The 11470-nt window shown below is 30.2% G+C and overlaps 1 protein-coding gene across 1 annotated transcript; it reads right to left on the reverse strand.

The window, feature by feature from the left end:
• Positions 1 to 243: 243 nt before the first annotated feature.
• LOC114193186 (glutamyl-tRNA reductase 1, chloroplastic-like) lies at positions 244 to 3225 on the reverse strand. The gene is made up of 3 exons (XM_028082901.2): positions 2851 to 3225; positions 1894 to 2135; positions 244 to 1690 (listed from the first exon to the last, which is right to left on the reverse strand). Exons 1-3 carry the CDS (start codon positions 3095 to 3097, stop codon positions 563 to 565), a joined length of 1617 nt encoding a protein of 538 aa, XP_027938702.1. The 5' UTR covers positions 3098 to 3225; the 3' UTR covers positions 244 to 562.
• Positions 3226 to 11470: the final 8245 nt, after the last annotated feature.

Raw genomic sequence — 11470 nt, forward strand, 5'->3', positions numbered from 1 at the left:
TTGATCATAAACACTAGTAAAGAAAACTGAGAAAAGTTAAATTATCTTCCTTATAAGAATTTAAGAAATTTGTGACATATATTATACGTTCCAAACAATTTAGACTCGTTAATACAGTAGAGATAAACATTTTTATCCAATCTTGATCTAGAAAACACACGAATTAGACCAAGCAGAGTTCAGAAAAAAAACTAGCATAAAGAACAGCAAAAATCAATCTTGCGTTATGTAAAGACAGAAGAATAATAACAGAAGACAAATTTTAGTCTTAAATTATTCGTGATAGATACAAAGCTCAACATAATAATATAGTACACAATCCCTCTATTATGTGTAATGAACAGATTTTAGGCACAGAGGCAAAGAACTATGAAGAAAACCTTGTAAACACCGACCTCAACGTTGAAACAGGAGTTGGGTCAAGTAGACACGGACACTGAGACACAAGACTTTTTTGCTTTTCAACATCATGCAACGTAGATTGCACGATTCTTAATCCTAAATATGGTAAATAAATGAGTGTTGTGAATGAAAAATAGGTACAAGATCTCGCACACTATATCTATGGCTTTTGCTCCACCTTGGCTCGAATCTTCTGCTCCAAAACTGATACTTCAGTCTCAAGGTTGAACATTCTATTCAAAGCATGCATGTTCTCAAGGGTCTCATTTAGAGTTCTGCTATCACTACCATCACACCTCAAATGTTGCATTGGTCCATGAAGCATCTTATTCACTATGCCTCTGCTAAGATCATCCACTGCTCTTTGTGTCTTCTTGGGGATATCATCACCCATCTTACCAAGGCACTTTTCAAGCTCAGCCATTCTTATTCTCTCAGCATATGCCCTCAACTTTTTAATGGTAGGAACAGTTTCCAATGAGTCCCTCCAAGCCTCAAATTGCTTAGATTCTTCACTGATGATTGCTTGAGCTTCCATGGCTTTTCTTAGCCTGTCTTCTTTATTAGCCGCCACAACCTCCTTAAGGTCATCAACATTGAACACTCTCACAAACTCAAGGTCTGAGACACATGACCCAACATTCCTAGGAACTGAGATATCAATGAAAAATCTACGGCCTCCAACTTCATCAGTGGCAGGAGGAAGATCCTTAACATCATCCTTCAAGAACAATGGAGTCTCTGATGCTGTGCTGGTGAAAGCTACATCTGCCTCACCAATACATGCCATCATTTCTGAGAGTGGTTTATAGATTATCTCAATATCCTTCAGTTCTTCTCGGATTGCCGCAACTCTCTCCTCACTTCTATTCACAACTACCATCTTTGTGCACCCTTTTGCCACCAAATGCTTGATCACTAGCTTTCCCATTTTCCCTGCTCCAATGATCAACATCCTTGCATTTGCATGAGAGGCTTCTGGTAGCTTCATCAGGGCCAGTTCAACAGCTGCTGAGCTCACAGAAACTGCACCAGCAGCAATGTTTGTCTCAGTTCTAACCCTCTTTCCTACAGTGATTGCATGCTTGAATAGCCCACTGATGTTCCTCCCAAAGCCATTCACTCCTTGTCCAACCTTCACAACTTGCTTCACCTGAGCAAGAATTTGACCTTCTCCCAACACAAGCGAATCAAGACCTGCAGATACTTCGAAAATGTGCTGTGTGGCATCTTTGTTGTAAAGCAGAAACTGATGCTGGCTAAGATCTGCAACTGGGATCCCACTTGTCTGCAAAAGGACACAAAATTCATCCAATCATGATCTTAATAACTGACATTAAAAGAACATTCATGTATCTTAATGATAGTGGAAAAGGAAGTGAAGAGAAGAACAAACATAAATGACATTTTCCATATTGAAGGACTAAAGTGAAGTTTAGATTGAGAAGTAAAATGTTTTACAAATGGAATAAAAGTTGAGAGAAGACCTACTTTGGACATCCATTCGGTGACTTCTTTGACTCCACGGTGCTTGGACAGAGCAACAACATATATCTCCATTCTGTTGCAGGTGCTCAGAACAGCTGCTTCTTCAATATGATTCAGACTGCAAAGTTCTGCTATGGCTCTAGGCCATTCTGCTTCTGGTATGGCAAGCTTTTCGCGCATTTCCACTGGTGTAGTATGCACACTCAGTCCAATGACCATGATGCTGCTCTTTTCCTTTGTATACCCTGTTCAAATTATTTGCATAAATCACTTCAATTAATCACATAAACTGTTCTAAAGTTGCTAGTTTCACATGATCATAGCCACGAAAGACCAATGAGCCATTCCTCATTTTTCCTAAAACAAACCAATCTTCTTTCTTTATTTACTTGGGATTGGAATAATCCGGAGTTCATAATTCATATATCAAATGATTGATTTACCGAACCAAAAGTTGAGAAATTGATTCTTCGAAGAAGTATAGTAATAATTAAGGGACAATTTCATTTTCCTATGAGTTTCTTAATTCGACTAGTCAGAAATTGAACCTGTCATATTCTGACTCATTTCATTAGACTTTTCTCACACTTTATAGGTAAAAGATATGTTGCTTATATCATTCAAATACTACATATTACTGTTGAAAACAAAATTCATTACTTTGGTTATTCCCATCATCGTATTGAACTCATCATATCAAGGTAGGAAGACAAACCAATAATAAATTAACAGAAAAAGGAACAAATTGTAGTTTAGAATAAGAATGTTGGATAAGGGAAAAACATAGCACCCTTACCGTTTAACCACATAACAGAAACATGGTTTAATTAAGAAAAGAAAGACTATGCAACGGAACAATCAGAGTATAACACATTTGTTTATTTCTATAACAGCATTCTTAAGAAAACATATGACCATGATTTCGAGAATGAATATATGCAGAGGTTTTAAGTAACTCACTATCAGCTGCAGAGGTTTTAAGTTGCTCAAGAGCAGAGAGAGTGGAAGGTTTGCTAGTGGGATCAACAGAAACATCAGAAGCAGAAACCTCACACCGAATGGCCCCTCTGTGAGTCTGAACAAGAGTCTTTCTGTTTTTGGCAAGTGAGAAATGGGTGGTGGAGATGGTGGTGGTGGCATTGGAGGAAGTGCATTTTAGCAGCAAAGTTTCCAACTTTGCACCGGAGAAACTGGTTGAAACAGCCATTGAAACTGTGAGTAGAAAATGAAGTTCCAAGAGAGAAGTTAGGTGGAGTTAGTTGTTGGTGAAAGAAAAACCTCTCCTTTTTTGTGTGTATTATGGTTTTGGGTTTGGCCTATGTGGAAATGATGCAAGAGATGTGGAAGAAGGAAAAGGATTTGGAAGGATTTGAAGGAGTGATTTCTCTGAGTTCTGATTGGCTCATACAACACACGTTTTATCCACACTCCCTTCTAATCTCACCCTCTCAAACCTCTTTGCCTTATTTTGATTTTTAGTTCAAAAGTTTCATCTTTAGGTTTAATGGGATCTTTCAAGTTGACTCATTTTTTCAACATTTTCAGCGCAGTAATTAGGTTACCAACTTGTAAAATCTTTAATGCATGTTTTATGTTTCATTAAAACATATTAAAAAGTATAAACTTATAAAAGAAGTAGAATAATCTTACAAAGTTTATGAATTTTCCTAAATTCAATCATTAATAACAATAAATGTTATTAAAAGACTTGGACGTTAGATAATATATTAAAATAATGAATGTAAAAAATTTATATTTGAATCTTCGGTAAATTATTGGTCTTTTCATTATTATATGATATTTAATATTTTTATTTTTACTCGATGTAAAATTTAAATTTATGTTAGAATTCTCAATCCACTCTATATCGTACTTGCTCACTAATATTTTAAGTTGAAATTCAAAGAATCACTTATAAATTTCGAGTGAAACAACAAAATAATGCATGGAAAAAGAAATTGAGAACTTGATGAACATAATTAAAAATGAAAAAAAAAAAAAAAACTATTTGATTTGAATCTTGTGACCCATTCTCCTGGTGCAAATCAAGGGTTGTGGTCTTTTAGTTTGCGTAAAGCGATGAAAAAGTTATTCGATATGGTTTAGTTTTTTAAGATGCGGTTTAATTTAATGATATTTTTGAAATTGACGTGAAATGAAAATTACGTATTACATGCATATTTGAGGAAGTTAAGAAATTTGATGTTGGTTTGGTAACAGTAATAATAATAATTGTGCATGAGTGTTTGAGAGGACAAGGGAATATTCTGAACAATGATTTGGGAAATGTTTGAAGAGAGAAGAGATAAGGGTAAGTGGTTATGTGGCAGGAATTGGTTCCTTAGATTTCAGGTTTGTGTTTGCCACAACTTTGGTCTCAAATTGGTGGCTAGCAATGTCGATTATTTCTTCATGTAAGATATTACTAATAATGTTTCACATATTTCACACATGGTAGAATAAATGTGTTTATATCTTTTTATCAAATGTTTTTTTTTTCTTAAAGTATTATAAAATTATATTTTATTTTTAAATTAAATTACAAAATAATTCATCTATACATTTTTATGAAAGTAATGTAAAATATCATTTTCAATAAATAATATATAGATTTTCAACAGATAATAGATTTACAAAATTTGACTTAAAAAAAATCCAAATACGGTTTCTCTCATATTAATAGGTGATTGGTTAGTGTTAGTAAGTTTCATAGAAATTTTAAAGTTTTCTAAAACTGGTATTGGTCGATCTCGATTGTCATAGATAATATATCTTATTATATCTCTTAGTCTCACATTCAAGTTTTTCTTTTTATATTATTCCTCTTTTATATCCTTAAAAATAATATTATGTAATTAAAAGATATACTCATAGATAAATAATTTTTAAAATTATTCTATAAATATTATTATTCATTTAATAGTGAAAGAAACTTTATATCACATCATTTACTTTGAACTAAAAAAAGTCATTGAAAAAAAAATTACATATACACGAAAAATATTAATAATGGAAATTAATAATGAATGGTCACATGGTAGACCTTTTAGTAGTTGGATAGTTTATTTTTTATTTTTTTAATTTTAAAATATAATTAAGGGTAAAATAAAAATATTAAATCTGTATTTTATATATTGTTATAATTTCACTTTTCTTTTAAAATATATAATTAAAAGAAAAATAAGAATATTAGATGTATACACCAAAAAAGAAAATAGAATTATTTGATTATCTATAAAAAAATATTTATATAAAAAATATAGTGATTAAATTACACATCCCTCGGATCTCACAAACAAATTAATTCTTTTTTTTTACCATTTTTATAAATGTCAAAACAAATCGTTTTCTTTTATTTATAATTTTGAATAAATATATTTAAAAAATTTAAATTGAAAAAAGAATTATTTTACTTTTGAAATAAATTTAAATTTTAGTTCACATTAATTATTTTTTTAGGATAACATTAATTAAATATCTGTTGTTATAACAATTGGAGATATGACATCGACGAAAAGGTAAAACAGTAAGTTTCAATATGGTCATTTTTAAAACAGTAAATTTGGAAAAAAGCAGAAGGCTTTTACTTCTTCCAATCCACAATTTCTTCGTGCACTCCCTTAAAATTTTAAAATGATATTTTATTGTTTGAAAAAATATTTTCGTAATATATGTTCTGGAAACTTTCTGAAATTTTTGAAACAAGTTTTCCAAAATTTGAATAACAAGATTTCTGAAATGGTATTTTAGGAACAAAATTCTTAAAAAAAAAAAGAAAAAGAAAGTTGTGTAATGAGAATTTTCAAAAACCATTATGAAATGAATTTCTAAAATAAACTCTCTGAAATTCAAATAATATCTTCTGGAAACGAGTTTTCTTTTTCTCCTGTATTTTCTTTCATTCTCTTCTGCATGACTGATGACAACGACAATTTATCAAAGGAAAAAAAAATTATGACTATAAAAGAGTGTTGGGACTTTTTGCAATGGATTTGTAGGCATTAAAAGATCGATATCATTCTTAATTTAAAATTTTAAGATAATATTTTCTTTAATATAAAATTTTAAAACAATAAATTTATAAATTTTAACTTTTATATAATATTTAATTTCTTTTACTTTTTATTCAATGTAAAATTTTGACTCTTACTTAAATTTTGAACGTAATACAAAATTTGAATGTCATTAACTAACGTAAGTTGCGTTTTCCAATGTGCTGATGAAGTAAGGGAATGATGAGTACGATTTGCAGACAATATTTTAAAACTATATCTATAATTTGAGTGGAAAATGTTTTTAGTTTAAGTACAAGAACTGTAAACTTTTGCATATGAAATTTTTGTTGCATGTCTAATATTGAGCAAATTTTCTCAAATGTTTTAACATAAATTTTTTTTTTCATATTTATTTATTTTGAATTTTATATTGTACTTTTTTTCTCTGTCATATTTTTCAAACTTACTTTATTAATTAAATATTATACTCTAAAAAAATTAAAAAGAATACATTTTTTGCTATATTTTTTTAACATGTTTATGTTTAACTACTTATTTCTAAGTAGCATTCTAATTACATTTTAAGAAAACAATAAATTAGAGGAAGTCAAGAAGGAATTTTAAGCAGCATTGCAACTCTTTTCGAAGCGAAAATCTATGGAAGTTATGAAAATGATAATCGACTAGATACAGACACCAATAGCGTTAGTTCAACCATTTATAACACCGATTATACAACAAAATAATGTTTAATTTAGAGTCAGCTCAATCCTCGTTAAGATCAACTGTAATATAAAATATAATAAAATAAAAAATTAAAGCAGTAGTGTCGTTCTGGTCGTCGGTGGTGACGTCTCATGATACTAGGGATGACAACGAGATAAGACGGGACAGATTTCACTATCCCATACCCATCCTTGTAAAAAAAATTCATCCTCATCTCCATATCTAAATCCAACGGGTATCAAACTTTTGTCTCATCCCCATCCCCACCGGGTAACGGGTATAATCTCGTACCCATACCCGTACCCATTTACTTACTACTTTAATATTAATTTTAACTAATTTTTATAAAATAATAAAAATTACGGTAAAGGAAACATAATATTATCAAATATTCAATATTAGGAGTATAGTTGTTTCTTTGATATCAAATACTTTGAAATAAATTATAATTGTTTACATTTTAGATTAGAATACCAAATAAAATTTAATGAGAACAAAAACATTTATTAAATTTGCAAATATTAATGAAACCTAGTTGATAAACTTTAAAAATATTTTTTAAAAAAACTATAAAAGGAAAAAATATTTTTAAAAAAATATAAAAGGAAAAAATATTTAAATTAAAATATTTTTTAAATGTTTGTTTACTTCAATTTTTTAAATTATAATGAATCTATATTTTATACACTAATAAAAGTTATAATACATCACTTGATCAAAATGACGTAAAGAACAAATAATAAACATAATAATAAAATTTTAACATAGATCTTGTATCTTTTGAACCACAATATATGTTGGATGGTGGTAAAAAAATATTCATGGCAATTACATTAAATTTTTATATTATAGTAAATAAAAATTATTTATACAATTATATTGAAAAAATTAAAGTATGATTGTAATTAGTTAAAAAATAAAAAATAATTAGATAAAATTTATCAAAATAGTATTCTACATGATGAAAATAAACAAAAAATAAAAATATTAAGAAATTATCAAATGTGTGTCTTATAAACAATTTGGAGACTATTGGAAGGAATCACACAAAAAGAAACAAATATATAATTAAGGGTATAAGATGAAAAATATCTTAGAGATCTAAGAAAACTTTTCAAATATCAACGTATATACTCAATGGTTGATAAAGAAACAACGCAAAGAACAAATAATAAACATAATAAAATTTTATAATAGATCTTGTATCTTTTAAACTTCAATATATGTTGGATGGTGATAAAAAATATTCATGACAATTACATTAAATTTTTATATTGTAGTAAATAAAAATTATTTATACAATTATAGTGAAAAACTTAAAGTATGATTGTAATGAGTTAGAAAATAAAAAATAATTAGATAAAATTTATCGAAATAGTATTCTACATGATGAAAATAAACAAAAAAAATTATTAAAAAATTAACAAATGTGTGTCTTATAAACAATTTGGAGACTATTGGAAGGAATCACACAAAAGAAAACAAATATATAATTATGGGTATGATAAGATGAAAAATATCTTAAAGATGTAAGAAAACTTTTCAAATATCAACATATATACTCAATGGTTGATTAAAACAATGACGCAAAGAACAAATAATAAACATAATAAAATTTTATCATAGATATTGTATCTTTTAAACTCCAATATATGTTGGATGGTGATAAAAAAATATTCATGACAATTACATTAAATTTTTATATTGTAGTAAATAAAAATTATTTATACAATTATAGTGAAAAAATTAAAGTATGATTGTAATGAGTTAGAAAATAAAAAATAATTAGATAAAAATTATCGAAATAGTATTCTACATGATGAAAATAAACAAAAATAAAAATAATAAAAAATTAACAAATGTGTGTCTTATAAACAATTTGGAGACTATTGGAAAGAATTGCACAAAGAAAAACAAATGTATAATTAAGGGTATGATAAGACGAAAAATATCTTAGAGATCTAAGAAGACTTTTCAAATATCAACATATATACTCAATGGTTGAGAAATAACAAAAATTGTTTTAGTGAAATAAAAGAGTTCTTGAAATGAAATAAAAATTAATAATAATAAGTAAAGATTTTTTTTATATTACCAAGTAAATGAAATGTTTATGCTATTAAACACTTAAATTAAGAGTATTAAACATTCTCATGTGAAAGGAAAATATACAATAAATAAAAATATTAAAAAATAATAGAAATATTCAAATGTTAGACATAATTTTTTTTTTAATTGACATACATCATTTTAACATAATTACATAAAGATTATGATAAGATAAAAAATATATTGGAGATGCGAATGAGTTTCATGACCAACCAAATATTTAGAAGAAATAAAAAATAAAAAGAATATATAGGGTTACTTAATTAATTATGAATATTTTAATAATTTAAACGATGATGGAAATATGGCGGGGACGAGTATTATGGCGGGGATATATTCATCCCCATCCCCATCCCCATACCCAATTGAAAAAATCGGGGATTCCCCATACCCATACACAGTCAATGCGGGGATTCCCCGTCAAAACGGGGACGGGTTCGGACAATATCCACGGGGACGAGTTTATTTGCCATCTCTACATGATACCTTATAAACAGAAGTCATGTTCAAGGAAATGACTGATCATCCAAGTCTTCATCTTAACGAGGATGCACTTGATGGGTACTTGTGAAAGTATTTGTAGCTTGTCTTTCCAAGACGAAGGCTAATTGTTGGGGCATCAACTTCATTTGTCTTCCATCATGGCATATTTTCTTTTTGTTTTAGCCAAGTCCTCTGCATTTGCTTCAACTTTCAGATTGACTTGTCTTACCTCTTCTAGAAGCCTTTCAATATGATGCGCATGTTCCTCTGTTTGTTAAACTGTGTGGGCTAATAAGGAAGGTTGGGTAAGATATGTGACACCATATTGAATGTTGGCAACTAAGTCACCAATGCCATAAACTCGACATCAACTCTTCCTCCACCAACTTATTTCCAACATTCAAGAATTGTTTATATATATATTTATAATTTTCATTCTCAATTTTCATCTCCATAGATATATGTTTATAATTTTCATTTCATAGACATGAATGACATATACCAACATATTTGAATACATGTGTATATGTTATAATCCTTATATCCTTATTCTCCAACAATATGCATACAACTACACCAATCTTAGCACAACCCCTTCCTTCATTTCACACCTCATCTAAGAGAATTACAATCTCATACACAAACATGTGTTATAGAGTTTCTTATACCACTATCCTTATACTTCATTCCTATATCATTCTCAAATGACACTCTCATAGAGTCAAACTCAATCCTTTCTTTTACCTTATACATAAAACAATAGCAAAAACGTTCCAGAGAACCAAGAAACAACACATTCAAAACCTATTTTAGACAACAAGAAATAACACATTCAAAACAAATTATACCATTCAAAAACCATTTTTGACTATTAATCCGAACATAAAAACTTACCTTTAGTGTACTGCCAACACAAGTTTCACGTCTAGTCCAATTGTCTCTGCTTCACCCCAATACTCACCAATTCCAATCACGGGAAGAACTGATTTCAAGCATAAAACAAAGATGAAAAACCAAAATCAAATAATATAAAAGTTTTAGATTTATTAAAATAAGTAACTCACATTTCCATTCAAGGCTTCAACTCCACGAAAGAATCTTCACCATCAACCAACAAGTCTACTAACAAAAAACCTTCAACAGTACCCATTAAAAATAATAGTCCATCAATGGGGTTTATTAATTCACATTAATCAACAATGGAAGCTTGGAGTTCAGTCGCTTACCAACTAACTTCACATTATTACTTAAGAGATATATTTCATTTTTAATTCTTTTTCTCTTGTTGCATTGGCCAGGCCAATACAAATTTTGCTATTGTCCCACTTTGATTCGCTTTAGCTAATGCTATGAGCGTCGTTACTGTAACGTCCCATTTAATCATTAAGCGAAACTAAAAGAAACGTCACACAAAGATACTACAAACAACGCAATCCTAGGGTTCTTAACACAACCCCTACAAAACTACGCACACCACGATGCCAATGAAAAACCAGATAAAAGATATCCAACAGATGAGAATAGGGTAATGAAGCATACGTAAATACATGTGTCATTGCCCTAAAGAAACTCATAACGGAAATATAAACCAGTCCACGCGGACTATGCAGCGGAATCACCACCTCCCTGTTGCCCACGGGTGTTCCTCGCATCTGCTCACACCAACAAGTTGATGATCATCGCAAAAGAGAGTACCACACAGCAGAACACACAACAAAGAAAGTAGGGTAAGCTAGAGAACAAAAGATTTCATCCATACGTTCAGTTATATTTGCACCATCATACACTCATATCAACCAAGCATGTTATGACTTCTTAGACAATACACTATGACACGACTCGACTCATCCAGATACGTATAACTTAGTCGGATTCAGCGGATGCTTGCACTTGTGGTGGATACCTCTGCTCACCCCCGAGCTGTTACCCCCGAGCTATGTGTTACAGTGTTACAATAAATCAATTTCCCTCACCATAAGGTTAGCCCTTAGAGAATTTCAGGCCTCCTGCTACCCTCACCACAAGAGTCAGTCCGCTCTAGGTGAGACTAACTGACTCCTTAGAGTGTCAGAATGCAACCTTACCTTGAATCCTTACCTAGTTATATAGATGGGACACCACCATGGACACCCACTAACAGGGGCCATGAAATTACGTCCCAACCACTGAAGCGCGACCCTGAAAGTCTCACCTAGAGACCCCAAGGAATTATACACTGACACAGACCACACACGATCACACAGTCAAATAGTATTCACCATGCAAGG

This window comes from Vigna unguiculata, chromosome 8 (assembly GCF_037176805.1).
Source record: "Vigna unguiculata cultivar grain cowpea cultivar isolate G323 ecotype 2 chromosome 8, ASM3717680v1, whole genome shotgun sequence".
NCBI lineage: Eukaryota > Viridiplantae > Streptophyta > Magnoliopsida > Fabales > Fabaceae > Vigna > Vigna unguiculata.

Excerpts from the sequence above, each read along its gene's own strand:
- LOC114193186 (XM_028082901.2), bottom strand. The coding sequence starts at position 3,097 with ATGGCTGTTTCAACCAGTTTCTCCGGTGCAAAGTTGGAAACTTTGCTG. Across the intron at positions 2,136-2,850 it reads TAAAACCTCTGCAGCTGATA|GGTATACAAAGGAAAAGAGC; the intron begins GTGAGTTACTTA and ends TAATTTGAACAG. Across the intron at positions 1,691-1,893 it reads TCACCGAATGGATGTCCAAA|ACAAGTGGGATCCCAGTTGC; the intron begins GTAGGTCTTCTC and ends GTCCTTTTGCAG.